Source organism: Salmo salar, chromosome 23 (assembly GCF_965601325.2).
Source record: "Salmo salar chromosome 23, fSalSal1, whole genome shotgun sequence".
Classification (NCBI taxonomy): Eukaryota; Metazoa; Chordata; class Actinopteri; order Salmoniformes; family Salmonidae; genus Salmo; species Salmo salar.
This window is the reverse complement of record NC_138313.1, coordinates 28,960,059-28,976,063: the sequence shown is the minus strand read 5'-3', so window position 1 is coordinate 28,976,063 and position 16,005 is coordinate 28,960,059. Positions and strand designations below refer to the sequence as shown.

The 16,005-nt window shown below is 42.4% G+C and overlaps 1 protein-coding gene across 3 annotated transcripts in view; it reads right to left on the bottom strand.

Moving 5' to 3' along the window:
- LOC106584340 (leucine-rich repeat-containing protein 7) overlaps window positions 1-16,005 on the bottom strand; it is a 118,528-nt gene that overhangs the window by 45,360 nt on the left and 57,163 nt on the right. For all 3 annotated transcript variants that reach the window (XM_082968032.1, XM_045706219.2, XM_045706224.2), the window contains exons 5-7: window positions 10,273-10,362; window positions 7,086-7,142; window positions 4,432-4,495 (exon numbers count right to left, since the gene is read on the bottom strand). In XM_082968032.1, coding sequence (XP_082824158.1) covers window positions 4,432-4,495; window positions 7,086-7,142; window positions 10,273-10,362 — 211 coding nt within the window. The remainder of the gene's footprint in view (window positions 1-4,431; window positions 4,496-7,085; window positions 7,143-10,272; window positions 10,363-16,005) is intronic.

The window sequence follows — 16,005 nt, the reverse complement described above, 5'->3', positions numbered from 1 at the left end:
AGATCATGTGCTAACAACACGGAGCTTTTTGGACATAAATTATGAGCTTTTTCGAACAAAACTACATTTGTTATGGACCTGGGATTCCTGGAAGTAACATCTGATGAAGAGAATCAAAGGTAATGGATTATTTACATAGTATTTTCGATTTTAGATCTCTCCAACATGACGGTTAGTCTGTATCGCAAAGCGTATTTTTCTGGGCGCAGTGCTCAGATTATTGCAAAGTGTGATTTCCCAGTAAGGTTATTTTTAAATCTGGCAATCCGGTTGCGTTCAAGAGATGTAAATCAATAATTCTTTGAATGACAATATAATATTTTACCAATGTTTTCGAATAGTAATTATTTAATTTGTTGTGCTGCTTGACTGGCGGTTATTGGAGGGAAACGATTTCCTCAACATCAACGCCATAGTAAAACGCTGTTTTTGGATATAAATATGAACTTGATAGAACAAAAAATGCATGCATTGTCTAACATAATGTCCTAGGAGTGTCATCTGATGGAGATTGTCAAAGGTTAGTGCATCATTTTAGCTGGTTTTCTGCTTCTGGTGACGCCTGTCTTTGAATTGACAAAACATTACACACAGCTATTGTCAATGTACTCTCCTAACATAATCTAACTTTATTCTTTTGCCGTAAAGCCTTTTTGAAATCGGACAACGTGGTTAGATTAAGGAGATGTTTATCTTTCAAAGGGTGTAAGATAGTTGTATGTTTGAGAAATTTGAATTATGACATTTAATTGTTTTCAAATTTGGCGGTCTTGATATTTCACCTGTTGTTGATTGGGTGTACCAGGGGTGGGACGCTTGCGTCCCACATAGCCCATAGAGGTTAAAGCAAATTTACTATAATGAAAAAAAAATGTAATAGCTTATGACGTGTTCATATGGGGGGGGGTATGCTACGCCTGTGGCTTTACTGGTGTGGCAATCGATAAGGACTCCAAATGGTATTCTGGAATATTCTCTATTTAGAGTATTTTTGAGTATTATTTATTCTCACAGTTGTGAGGGTAGCTACAGTACCTTGTGTGTTCACTAAAAAGTTGTGATGTTTTATTAAGTTTGGAAAGGGCATGCTCCTAAAAAAACTGGATGTTGATAGAATCTCAGTATGGAATCAGGCAAAACCTAACAACAACAACAACAGGGGGGCCAGCACAGAAAAAAATGTATGAAATTGTATGAAATGTATGCATTCACTACTGTAAGTCACTCTGGATAAGAGCGTCTGCTAAAATGTAATAACAAACAGGAGGTACACAACCACTTCCTAAAACAATATTGAAATTCCTACAGTATCAACTGAGCCTTTATAACATAGCAATCTAAAATCAAACTGATGCCATGCATATTCTATTAACTACTGAACCAGAAATTGTTAGCAAACTTCAAACAAAAACGAATTAAGTTTCCTTCCCACCAAGGGTATAAACAAGGTTGACTGGCATTGGGTAATGGAGGAGCTGCTAAAAACTCTCTCTGTAGTTTCTGTGTCCCCTACCTTCCCTCTACCCTCCCAAAACATCACACAAAATCTACAAATCCCCATTAAACTCATGAAGTGTTGAGTGTAATATGAGTCAATACTCCACTACTCACAATCTACAGTACAGTAGAGCTGGAGTCAGTACAGTAGCACCACACTGTTTTGCTTGTAAGTTTTAATGAGAAACAAAGAGAGGGGTTTGGTTGGCACGGTGGACTGTGTTGGCACCTTGTCCATATCTCCGGTTCTCTCCGGATGGAGATGAAACACTTGGTTAGCGCTCGGTGCCGTGGAGCTTCCTGTGCAGAGGCATGTCTTCTTGTCCGTCTTTGAAGCGCCGCGATGTAATTGCTGATGCCATCCACTGCTCTGCTCTCTACACCGGCCCTCTGAGCACCAGCCCCCCCCCCCCCCCCCCCCCCACCAAACCTTTCTTCCTTCCCCAGGCAGGGACTAATTAGGAAACTTTCCTCACTTACAGTACTCCCTGAATCACTCTCTGCCACTGTGACACACACCTCAGCATCTGTTCTTGGCTCAGCTGGACCCACATGTGCTGAGGTCATCACCTCTGATGTTGCACTTTCCTGACGTTTTTACATCTGCATCTTCTGCATTGCATGTGCTTAGCCTAGAGTAAGACAGACAACGTTTTCAGTCTCATTCATATCAATGAGCTGCTTGTGCTGAATATCTTCTTATGTCAAAAAAGCAAAAGGTCTTCTGAATCCTGGTCTGATACATGTAAATGTTTGCAGTTTAGTAAAACTGAGTATTAATATACAACTCCTCAGCTGAAGAATGATTGCCACTAAAATAAGGCATGAGCTTAAATCAGTTGGAGAGAGCTTTCATAGAGCCTCTGGTTCAGTCAGCCTCTTAGAAGCTCTTTTGACTGAAAGCTGTCTCCCTCCACAAAACAATACCAGTAAACCAGGGTGGATAAAGTCCATTCATTCTCAGGGCTGAAAAACACTAAGATTCACCACAAAAACCATCAGCTGAAGAAAATGCATCAGGCATGTTGGCACAAAGTATAGGGTAGACAAGGAAGCAACAACAGCTTAAGGAATGTGAGAAAATGCACTCTATTTTCCCTGGGCTTCAAAATCACCAGGCAATAAAGCTACACTAGAGGGTTCTATCTGAGGGGAATTGAGATGGAAATTGGTAATGTTGCTCACACTATCAGCAAAAAGCTATCAGGAGTCCTTGAATGGGGATGAGGTAGAGCAGTGGTTCCCAACCAGAGGCACTAGGACCCCAGGGGGTACTGGGCCTATCCACCAGGGGTACTTGAGAAGACTCATGAGACCATAGGCCTATTGGTAAAATGCACATGAGGGGGTAATTCAGGCAGAGCAAAAATCAGTTGGTGGTAGAATAACTGAAAAAGGATGGGAACCACTGGGAGAATGAGATAGGTCATAAGTAGACGGAGAAATGCTTGTATTTAAGTAGGGCACAGATTGGGAGTTCAGACTATTGCATGAGAAAGAGTAGGAAAACATTCATTCAGTCATTCTGAGCTGAGTATTTGTGCCGGTCTGTCTTTCCCCTTGAGTGAGGAGGCGGCAGGTGTTGCTGTGTGCATGACAGAGGGCTCTGTGGAGGCAGCCCGGGCCTCACACTAACAGCACATTTACACATGCGCAATTAAGGCATCAGTGGGACCTGTGGCACAGAGCATGTCATGCATGGCTTCAGCCAGCAGCTCTCCCCAGGGCTCCCCAGTCCTCAGTCCCAGTCCCAGCACAGTGTGAGATTTTGTTAACCAGGGATGACTTGGAGACGTTATGTTACACCCTTGAAAAGCCTCCCTCCCTCCCTGAGCATTCTGCATCCTCACACTTCATATTGCCCCCTTTCAGATATTCCAGGGATTGTTGGTCAATGACCATGCAGCATTTTGATCAAACCTTGCCCTCACAGTACCTCTCTAGTGTATCATCCATTTCCCATTCTGAGAACCTGGGAATAGTATGACTGTTTTTTATCTCCCTCCTCTGTTCTATTACTCTGCTCTAAACTTGAAGGGTATACTACAATGCAGGATCAATGAGTTAGCCAGCTAACTTGCCTAAATATTCTGAAATCATGTTTACATTTTTTTGAAAGACAAGGTTGAAACGGGCATGGTCTCTTTGACTCAACTACCAAAAACACATATCTAGGTTTAGCTTTCTTAATGAACCAGGAAATCAATAGTCATTTCTGGTTGTTTATCAAAGTTAACTGGCTAACTCATTGATCCTGCTTTGTAGTATACCACTCCGGACCACTAATCAGTGAGATCAATACACAGAACACGGTCCAGAGAACATAGCCAATAGGATGAAAAGGGAGGGTTAAAAGAAAGGTTAACTAGTCAAATCACTAGCTAAAAAAACACAATCATGGCTTACTCTTTGGTTTCAGACTCAATGTTTTCCCCAGACTCTGTGGTCATTTACCGCTTACAGACCAGGCGATTGATTTAGACAACCACTAAATTAATGTGACATGGCCAGCATCAAGCACAGTGCATGGGGACAGGGCTGGATTGTTTGATAAAGTCCCTGCCATTGTTTACTCCAGCTCCAACAGCCAATTAAAATGTGCTCGGTGGTGGGTGTCCTGATGTGCCAAGTCGTGCACATTTGAGCTACCCTAGTAAATAATGCATCAAGTGTACACACACACACACGCCTGCCTGCCTGCACACCCACCACCCACCCACAGGCACGCACTCACGCAAACACAAATGCCTGCCCGCCCAAACACGCACACACACAGTGGGCGGGGGAGCAATGCTGGAGACCTAATGAGGGTGCAGAGCAGATTGAGGGGGGGCCTGCTCTGGCTTGTCCCCCAGGTCTTCTGGGCCATGGATGCCTGTGTGGTGACAGCTGCTGTCCATGTGACTGGCGTCTTCAAATAGCCTCTTTTCTTACCAGTTCAGTGAATTCATTGCTTCCCAAGTCTAATCGCTCCAGCTGTGACAGTCTGTGTATTGACCTGCAGCAAACAAGAGGGAAGAGCCTCAGATTCTGGCATAGAAACAAAGTCCCCATTTAGAAAGGCCAATCACCAGCAACACTCCCTCCAAACCAGGCTTCCTGCAACTGTGCCATCCCAGAGGGGTATGGCATGCTAGCCAGACATCCCCACACATTCACATAATATTCACAGCAAATGTAAACAGCTCAAATCAAAACAATGCAGTTAGTTAATGATTAATATAACATGAAATGGCTTTCTCCATTGCACCAGGCAACACCTCAAATTAGACTCGTTCATCCATGCAATGTAATGTACACAATGTCAGCCGGGGAGAGCAATGTCAGAATGATTCAATCTAAGATGTTTTGCACAGCATTATTAGTTATATTGGCTTGGTATTGCAGAGGACCTTTGTCTTCAGTGGTGAATAGTGAGCGTCCATTGGTCAAATCACTAAAGCAGATACTGCTGTTTTATGTCATGATATAGAGCAGCTGGCCCACATAGCAATTAGTAAATTCTAACAATAATGTGAGAACTAACAGATCAGAACCCTCATGGCAGAATGTCTCACCATCCTTCATAACATATCAAAGCCTATTTGTTATCTATACCCTTCCTCTAGGATACACTTCCCCTCCAATGACTCCACGGTAACATGATAAACTCATTAATTGAATGAGGACATTACACTTATCTTCAAGGGGAAACACGTTTCAGTTGGTTTACACAAATGAACAAACATCCCTGGCTGTGCCACACCCGAGGTGGAAGAGGAAGAGTTTACTTCATTCAACTTTGTTTCTAGTGTGAGGGTAAGTTTATTGGTCATGTTTGGATAAAAATAGTTTTCAATCAGGACACCTGAGGGAGCCAGCATGCACCAACTAATGTGAGCAGTGTGTGTGTCCGTCTCTGGGGCTTGCAGCTCAGCACTCTCCACTATGATAAATCGCAACATCATTGGCTGCGCTCCACTGGCTACACACCTGTACACACACGTTCCAACACGGGGCCTTCTTCACATTTCATTCAGACATCAAATAACAAGGCCTGAACAACAGGGACTGGCGACAGCACAGCACAGTGCCCCTCCTCTGACACATGCTACCCATCGCACAGAGAGAGACAGATGGCATTTGCTTTAGAAGCTGCTATTTACCATGCTCTCACACTAATCTGCCCATTAGAATTCCAGCCTGGAATGTTACTCAGGCTATTTGGCCACCCGGAGGTGTATATTTCTATTTGTACTTATTATGGATTACTCTTCCTGGGGTCCAGCAAAATTAAGGCAGTTATACAATTTTAAAAACATAACACATTCACAACACATGAAGTGTGTGCCCTCAGGCCACTGCTCTACTACCACATATCTACAACATAAAAGCCATATGTACGTGTGTGTATAGCGTGTATGTTATTGTGGTATGCATGTGTCTGTGCTTGTGTCTCTTCACAGTCCCGCTGTTCCATAAGTTGTATTTTCATCTGTTTTTTAAATGTAATTTTACTGCTTGCATGTGTTACTTGATGTGGAATAGAGTTCCATGTAGTCATGGCTGTATGCAGTACTGTGCGCCTCCCATAGTCTGTTCTTGACTGTAAAGAGACCTCTGGTGGCATGTCTTGTGGGGTATGCATGGGTGTCCGAGCTGTGTGCCAGTAGTTCAAACAGACAGCTCGGTGCATTCAACATGTCAAAACCTCTCACAAATACAAGTAGTGATGAAGTCTATCTCTCCTCCACTTTGAGCCAGGAGAGATTGACATGCATATTGTTAGCTCTCTGTGTACATCCAAGGGCCAGCCGTGCTGCCCTGTTCTGAGCCAATTGCAATTTTCCTAAGTCCCTCTTTGTGGCACCTGACCACACAGTCCAGGCCTGTAGGACCTGCCTTGTTGATAGTGCTGTTAAGAAGGCAGAGAGGGCTTCATTAGGGACATACTTCTCCCCATCGTAGCTACTGTTGTATCAATATGTTTCGACCATGACAGTTTACAATCCAGGGTTCCTCCAAGCAGTTTAGTCACCTCAACTTATTCAATTTCCACATTATTCATGACAATATTTAGCTGAGGTTTAAGGTTTGTGTGGTGCATGGATAATGATAAAAATCGAAGGCTTCCATATGGAGTAGTACCTTGGGCAGGGTTGGATGATTCATAGGGGCTGTATGGGCATGTTGGCTGCTAAAACGGTCAGGGCTTTCATTAACAGACACGTCTCATGGTTACATCAGTAGCTTCTCCATAAGAGAGAGGGGACAGATCTGAGGTGGGTAGGCTGGCTAGAGTGCAATGGGACGAGGGATATCATTTATTTTAGGTGCTTGGGGAAAACACAGACATTGTAATAAAGGACTCTCTACTAACATGTGGATAGATAACACTCAAAGAAAGTTCAGCATGATAGTTCTCTCTATTTGCAGGAATCAGTGATATTGGCTGCAAGTTACCCATGAAGTTCAGTGAAAGGTATGTTGGCAAAGAGCAAAGTTTAGTTTATTGTGACATTTCCTTTCAATCCCATGATCAAACACGCCTTTGTAGCTAACACTAGCTGCCCTGGTGAGGTGAGGTCTCTGTGTGCTGAGTCACTCACTTTGGCATCGTTTTCAGGTGGTTCTCTCGCAGTTCCAGGATCCGTAACTTGGAAAGTCTGAAAGGTAGAGGATGTCAAAAACACACGCATACACAAGACAGAAAACAATTTTTTCCATCTCAGTATTAATAGATGTTAATGCTATGCATAGGACAGTAAAGTATTGGAGAAAAAAACATGACACCCCAACCTTAAATTCCATTACACTGAGCCCAAGAGTAATGCCACTGCTGTTTTGATAAATCATGACTTTTTCTCCATTCATCATCAAACCAGATAGGAGATGCTGCTAAGTGACAGATCGAAATTGACTGGGGGGAGCGGTGGTCCAAAATAGGGGAGGGTTGTAAAAACAATTTGTTTGCTTAGGGGAGGGTTGTGTGTTTTTTGGAGGGGCGTAGGGGAGGGTAGTACGTTTTTTCCCTGGTTTACATTAGCTCCTCTGCTCGTATTTTCCCTATAAACAACGGCTTGACTTACTTTTGATATTACCTTAATAAAGTTTAGAAACGATTGTTATGGTTTGGTATGGTGTAGCTATTATTCATCTTTAGCTCCTGCAGGCCTATGATATGAAGGTAGTTCGCCCCGGTGCTCCAACTGACTCTGACAGTTGAACTGTTTCAGATCTACCAAAGTTACTCTTATAATCTAACAATATAATGCTTATCTTTATTACCCTCCTTCTGTATGTCTATATCTGTATAGCAGATGCAGTAGCCATCTGACAAAGAAATGCATGTCTGATGCAAGCAGTACAATTAGATTTAAAAAACAGATACAAATACACCGTATGGAACAGCGGGGACTGTGAAGCAACACAAACATAGGCACAGACACAAGCATACACACACGAAAATATATGCACTATACACACACGTATAGGGATTGGCTGTGTAAGGGCTATTTGACCAAGAAGGAGAGTGATGGTGCTGCATCAGATGACCTGGCCTCCACAATCCCCAGACCTCAACCCAATTGAGATGGTTTGGGGTGAGTTGGACGCAAGAGTGAAGGAAAAGCAGCCAACAAGTGCTCAGAATATGTGGGAACTCCTTCAAGATTGTTGGAAAAGCATTCCAGGTGAAGCTGGTTGAGCAAAGCTGTCATCAAGGCAAAGAATGGCTACTTTGAAGAATCTCAAATCTAAAATATATTTTGATTTGTTAAACACTTTTTTGGTTACTACATGATTCCATGTGTGTTATTTCATAGTTCTGAAAATAGTAAAAATTAAGAAAAACCCTTGAATGAGCAGGTGTGTCCAAACTTTTGACTATACACACATACATGTGGTGTAAAGCAAGTCATTTTTTTGGGTATCTTTATTTTACTATTTATATATTTTTTTACTTTTACTTCACTACATTCCTAAAGAAAATAATGTACTTTTTACTGACACCCAATGCTTATCATGACAGGAAAATTGTCAAATTCAAACACTTATCAAGAGATTATCCCTGCTCATCCCTACTGCCTCTGATCTGGAGGACTCACTAAACACAAATGCTTTGACGTAAATTATGTATGCATGTTGAAGTGCGCCCCTGGCTATCCATAAACAAACAAAAAATTGTGCCGTCTGGTTTGCTTAATATAAGGCATTTGAAATTATTTATGCTTCTACTTTTACTTATGATTCTGAAGTATATTTTTGCAATTACATTTACTTTTGATACCCAAGTATAATTAAAAGCAAATACTTTTAGACTTTTGCTCAAGTAGTATTTTACTGGGTGAATTTCACTTTTACATTTTCTATTAAGGTATCTTTACTTTTACTCAAGTATGACAATTGGGCACTTTTTCTACCACTGTATGCATATATATATATATATATATATATATTAAAATATGAATATCATACAGTGGACACCTAAGCCTTTGCATGCAATGTCCTGATGCATTTCGTGCAAATCTCTGACAGCTGAACCGCGGGGTGGACAATTATTGTTTTAGTAAAGTAAATGTGGCTCATTTGGCTAACATCCCTCGTTCATTGATGGCGCTGGCTGCGCCAGGTTGGATCTGAATGCATATGGATGTCCATAAAATGTCTTAAATATCCGGTAAATTAAAATATTCCCTGTCATGTTATCTGGTGCCAAACTCTGAAATGGCATATTGTTTTTATGAAGATTTTAGAATATTCACATTTTAAACTGTCGCCAATTGTATGGAAACCTAGCTATAGACACCCTAAAGACTCTGCCAAGTGTGCTAGTCCAGTGTACCTTTGATTATACCTGCACATCATGGTTCACCAGCAGCCCAAAACATCTAAAGAATAAGCTACCAGCCAAAAACGCTTGTAAGAATTGTACTTAAACTCGCCCCTCATACTCATCTGGAAGTTGAGAATGTTTTCGTCTCTATCTCTATAATGTGTCTGTATATATTTCATTGTATATGTATTTATGTAAAAAATAAGGAACACAATGGAAATAAATCCCAGATCAAGCAATCATTCAATCCAAACTGTGCAGCAGGCACTTGGTGAATGGAAAGAGACATCTGTTGCAAAACACCAAAAAGTTTAATGACATTCAGAGATTGTCAAGCCAAGCCTTCGATACTGGGTATCAAAATGTTGAAAATCTGATTTCCCCCCAGCTGATCACTGTCTGCGTACGGCTCTGATCGTAGGTTAATGAAACAGGCAGGGAGAGAAAGTCTGTGGTGGTCGGCGAATGCTCAACCTTCTGACCCGTAGCCCTGCGTGGCATCGACTGGGCAACAAAAGCATGCTGAAGTGGCAAAGTTGATATCCACGTTCATAAACACATGGTCGCTACAGTTATTGTTATTTGTGGTCGTAAATATTATTTTGAGTTAATTCGATGAGGAGGTAGGGTGTTCAATTAAGGGTCATGTGAAAATATTTATAACTTTGGGGAGGGGGGTGCTTTTTTTAATTTTAGGACACCTTGAGTACGACGGCCCCTCGCCCCAGTACATTTAGATCTGTCCCTATAAACCATTGCTTTATTCATGCAAGCCTCAGGCAAGTGACATTTACCAGGCGTTGTGTGCAGAGAATGAAGAACAGTCTGTTTGAACCCACCCAGGCATACTGGTAACTGAATAAAAGCTTAAATCCAAACCATATCCATACACAGAGGGCCTCTCCTTCTGCAACTGAGGGCCCTAGGCCCCACAACACCAGAACAAGGGAGTCTGAACTCACCTCCCAAAGTTGGCGGGGAGGTATTCCAGAAAGGCATCGTTTAAGAAGAGCTGTGTCAGGTTGAGGAGCTGGGTGAAGCCCTCTGGGAGCCTACAGTGGAGAGATGAGCAATGAGAGAGACGGAAAGGGAGAGAGAGAAATAATCCCTGTGCAGATGTCATCACAGTACAGTACCCCTTGGATATAAAAAATTACACAGCACGGAATAAGTACAAAAAGAAGCTCCTCAAGGACAATCCAGAGACACTATTTGCTGACCGCTACAAAGAGGGGAACGTAAGCAACTTCATTTTCCACGCAGACCATCCCCTGGCATGGCACAGTGCTATAAGAGCACACTACCCCTATGTCAAGAGAGAGGGTATTGGCCCAGGGTGGAAACTCAGAATACTAGACATTGAGGAAATTGAAACAACCTCTGTCAAATTGTACAAGTCTGGGACAGTAATGGTGCAGGGCATGCTCAAGCAGTTCCAGCAGGACCCTTTACGGGATCAAAGAGAGCTCTCTCTCGGTGACGACTCGCCCATCCTGAGTGAGTCTGGTCACACCTCTTCAAACTGTCCTGCAGATGAGGATAGTCACCCTCCCAGCACTGAACACACCCAGGTCCCACAACTGCACTGCATACCATCATTGAAAGGGATGAATTCACAGAACTGGAGAGAGACATGGAGCTCAGAGATCTAGTCCACACTATCCAGACAGAACAGACCCACAAAACAGACCACCACAACAACAGAGAAACACATGGCACAGCTAACAGCAGTGAAGGAGGAGGGAGAGAAACACATGGCACAGCTAACAGCAGTGAAGGAGGAGAGAGAGGCATACAACAGCACTGAAGGAGGAGGTGAGAAAGCTGAGGTCTTACAGACACTCCCCCAGAGAAGCCAGCAAAACAGCCCACCTCAGACCGGACCACAACCTCAACACCACAATGGGACCGACAACATAGGACCCACCAACCCAACAGACCCCACCCCCTCCTAACAGCCCCCGTCAGCTCCACCGATAGCTATCCTGACAACCCCCACACATCCATTGAGGACACACAAAAGCCAGAAATTGTGCTCCTCATTGTCTCAAATGGCAAATACATTCAAGAGAATAAACTTTTTCCCAAACACAAACTGGCTAAACTCTGGTGTCCAAACACTAGGCATGCCCCAGAGCTGTTGTCAGAGGACAGACTAGGGTCCCCCAGCCATATTATAATTCACACGGTCACAAATGACCTGAGGGCCCAGCAGGAAAGGATGGCCACAGCACTCAACGGAGTGATTGAAAAAGCTTCTTCCACTTTCTCCAACGCACAAGTGGTTATCTCCACCCTGCTATCACGAAAAGACATTCACCTTGCCACCATACAGCAGGTGAATGCAAGCATTTCCCATGACTGTGCCTCAAAACCTAATGTCTACTTGGCCCACCATTCCACCCTAGACTTGAACAACCTTTACCACCAGGTCCACCTCTACAAGGCAGAAATCCGAACTTTTGCCAGGACCCGGAAGGATGTCACCCTCAACCGCAGCCCCCAGCACCTCACACAGGAGCAACGAACACCCCGCCCAGACCAGCGAGACACCCTCCCAAACCTGCAAGACCCTCTCCCGAAGAACCTGCACCAAGAGAACCCACGCCAAGAGGACCTACACCCAGACCACAGCTTCACGAGCCACACCCCAACCAGCTGAGACCACCCCAAACAAACCCTGGCCAAACCCTATATAGGCCCCCCCAGATCAGACCTATGCCCCTTCTATAGACGAGACGGACCAACTGGTTGCCTTTTAAGTTAGAGAGCTGGTAGTCCCATCCACCAAACTACCAGGTGTTTAACAGCAAAGAGACTGAGGGGGTATGCTTATTTGCTTTTTAATTTATTTAACTAGGCAAGTCAGTTAAGAACAAATTCTTATTTACAATGAGGGCCCAGGAACAGTTGGTTAACTGCCTTGTTCAGGGGCAGTACGACAGATTTTTACTTTGTCAGCTCGGGGATTCGAAATTATCTCAACAGAGCAAAATGTCCTTATGTGTGCTACCTATATCCCCCAATAGAATCCCCATACTTTAACGATGACAGCTTCTCCATCCTAGAGGGGGGAGGTCAACCATTTCCAGGCCCAGGGACATGTACTAGTCTGTGGCGACCTAAATGCCAGAACTGGACAATAACCTGACACTCTCAGCACACAGGGGGACAGACACCTAACTGAAGGTGACAGTATTCCCTCCCAAATATGCCCCCCTAGACACAACTATGACAAAACAACCAACAAAAATGGGTCACAACTCCTGCAGCTCTATCGCAAGCTGGGTCTGTACATAGTCAATGGTAGGCTTCGAGGAGACTCCTATGGTAGGTACACCTACTGCTCATCCCTTGGCCGTAGTACTGTAGATTACTTTATCACTATTAGCAGTTGATGTTATTCTTCAATAACACAGACCCCAAAGCAAATCAGGGGGAGAAAAATAGGTTTATTCAAAGAAAACAAATCATAGTTGTTATGCTGGGAAGTAGATGGTCATTCTTCCCTGTCCTCAGTGATTCTCCCCACAGCACTAAGTGACACGATGTAGTTTTTCCCCCAACCCTAGCCTGTGGTTGACCAATTAGAATTCCTGGCAATATAATTGGGCCAATGGCCAGATAACAAGTATCCCATTTCAGGCTCAATGTATAGACAATTTGAACCAATGAGAACTTGCCACATGTAGCTATGAGTCCCAGGCTGACATTCCTCCCATGTCTCTGACACATTAATCATTAATTCCCTATTACAGAAAAACAACTATTTCCATTGATCGTTAATTCCCTCTTGACCTTAAGTCCTCTGCGTTGTGTATTTATCTTAAAATATTATTACATCACTGACCTCAACCCAGAGTCTTAGAGCGTTCATAGTTAGGCCATTAACACCCCTATCAGATCACAGCAAAATCACAGTCTACTTAAACAGAGCAATACTCAATCATGAGGAGGCATCAAAGCCAAAATAACTGCACAATATTAAGAAATGCTATAGGTGGAAGGAAAGTAGTGTAGAAACCTACCAAAAAACAATTAGGCAACAACAAATTCAATCCCTTTTAGACAACTCCCTGGACAAAACATTTCACTGTAATAGTGAAGGTGTAAACTTGGCAGCAGAATGCCTAAACAGTATATTTCACCTTTCAGCTTCCCTATCAAATCTAAAAATGTCAAGCACAAAACCTAAGAAAATCAACAACAATGACAAATGGTTTGATGAAAAATGCAAAAACCTTAGAATGAAATTGAGAAACCTATCCAACCAAAAACATAGAGACCCAGAAAACATGAGTCTACACCTTCACTATGGTGAATCAATAAAACAATACAGAAATACACTACAGAAAAAGAAGGAACAGCAAGTCAGAAATACACTCAATGTAATTGAAGAATCCATAGCATCTAACCACTTCTGGTAAAATTGGAACACACTAAACAAACAACAACACGAAGAGTTATCTAACCAAAACAGAGATGTGTGGATAAACCACTTGTCCAATCTTTTTGGCACTATAACAAAGAACAAAGAACAAACAGCAAAAACATATACATGATCAATTACAAATCTTAGAATCAGCTATTAAACACTACCAGAAACCACTGGATTCTCCAATTACACTGAATGAACAACAGGACAAAATACAAACCCTTCCAACCCAAAAAGGCCTGTGGTGTTGATGGTATCCTACATGAAATGATAAAATATACAGACCACAAATTCTAATTGCCTATACTTAAACTCTTTAACATCATCCTCAGCTCTGGCATCTTCCTTAATATTTGGAACCAAGGACTGACAACCCAAATCCACAAAAGTGGAGACAAATTTGACTCCAATAACTACCATGAGATATGCATCAACAACAACCTTGGGAAAATCCACTGCATTATCATTAACAGGAGACTTGTACATTTCCTCAGTGAAAACAATGTACTGAGCAAATGTCAAATTGGATGTTTACCAATTTACCGTATGACAGACCACGTATTCACCCTGCACACCCTAATTGGCAAACAAACAAACCAAAACAAAGGCAAAGTCTTCTCATGCTTTGTTGACTTCAAAAAAACTTTTGACTCAATTTGGCATGAGGGTCTGCTATACAAATTGATGGAAAGTGGTGTTGGGGGAAAACACATTATCAAATCCAAGTACACATAGAACAAATGTGCAGTTAAAATAGGCAAAAAAAACACACATTTCTTTCCACAGGGCCGTGGGGTGAGACAGGGATGCTGTTTAAACCCCACCATGTTCAACACATATATCAACAAATTGGCAAGAGCACTATAACAGTCTGCAGCACCCAGCCTCACCCTACTAGAATCTGAAGTAAAATGTCTAAGGTCTACTGATGATCTGGTGCTTCTGTCCTCAACCAAGCAGGGCCTACAGCAGAACATAGATGTTCTGCACAGATTCTGTCAGACCTGGGCCCTGACAGTAAATATCAGTAAGACAAAAAATAAGTGTTCCAACAAAGCTCCAGTTTCCAGGACCACAAATACAAATTCTTTCAAGACACCGTTGCCCTAGAGCACACAACAAACTATACATACCTCGGCCTAAACATCAGTGCCACAGGTACTAACTTGCACAAAGCTGTGAACGATCTGAGAGACAAGGCAAGAAGGGACTTCTATGCCATCAAAAGGAACACAAATTTCACATACCAATTTGGATCTGGCAAAAAATCCTTGAATCAGTTATAGAACCCATTGCCCTTTATGGTTTTCACAAAATGGGACAAACACCAAATTGAGACTGTATGCAGAATTCAGAAAAAATATCCTTAGTGTACAATGTAAAACAACAAATAATGCATGCAGAGCATAATTAGGCCGATACCCACTAGTTATCAAAATCCAGAAAAGAGACGTTAAATTCTACAACCACCTAAAAGGAAGCGATTCCCAAACCTTCCATAACAAAGCCATCACCTACAGAGATATGAATTTTGAGAAGAGTCCCCTAAGCAAGCTGTTCCTGGGGCTCTGTTCACAAACACAAACAGACCTCACCGAGCCCCAGGACAGCAACACAATTAGACTCAATTAAATCATGAGAAAATAAAAAGATAATTACTTGACACGTTGGAAAGAATTAACAAAAAAACTGAGCAAACTACAATGCTAATTGGCCCTTAAAAGAGAGTACACAGTGGCAGAATACATGACCACTGTGACTGACCCAAAATGAAGGAAAGCTTTGACTATGTAAAGACTCAGTGAGCATAGCCTTGCTATTGAGAAAGGTTGCCGTATGCAGACCTGGCTCTCAAGAGAAGACAGGCTATGTTCACACTGCCCACAAAATGAGGTGGAAACTGAGCTGCACTTCCTAACCTCCTGCCAAACGTATGACCATATTAAAGACACATATTTCCCTCAAATTACACAGACCCACAAAGAATTTGAAAACAAATCCAATTTGATAAACTCCCATATCTATTGGGTGAAATACCACAGTGTGCAATCACAGCAGCAAGATGTGTGACCTGTTGCCACAAGAAAAGGGCAACCAGTGAAGAACAAACACCATTGTCAATACAACCCATATTTATGTTTATTTATTTCCCCTTTTGTACTTTAACTATTTGCACATCGTTACATCACTGTATATAGATATGATGACAATTGAAATGTCTCTATTATTTTGGAAATAATGAGTGTAATATTTACTGTTG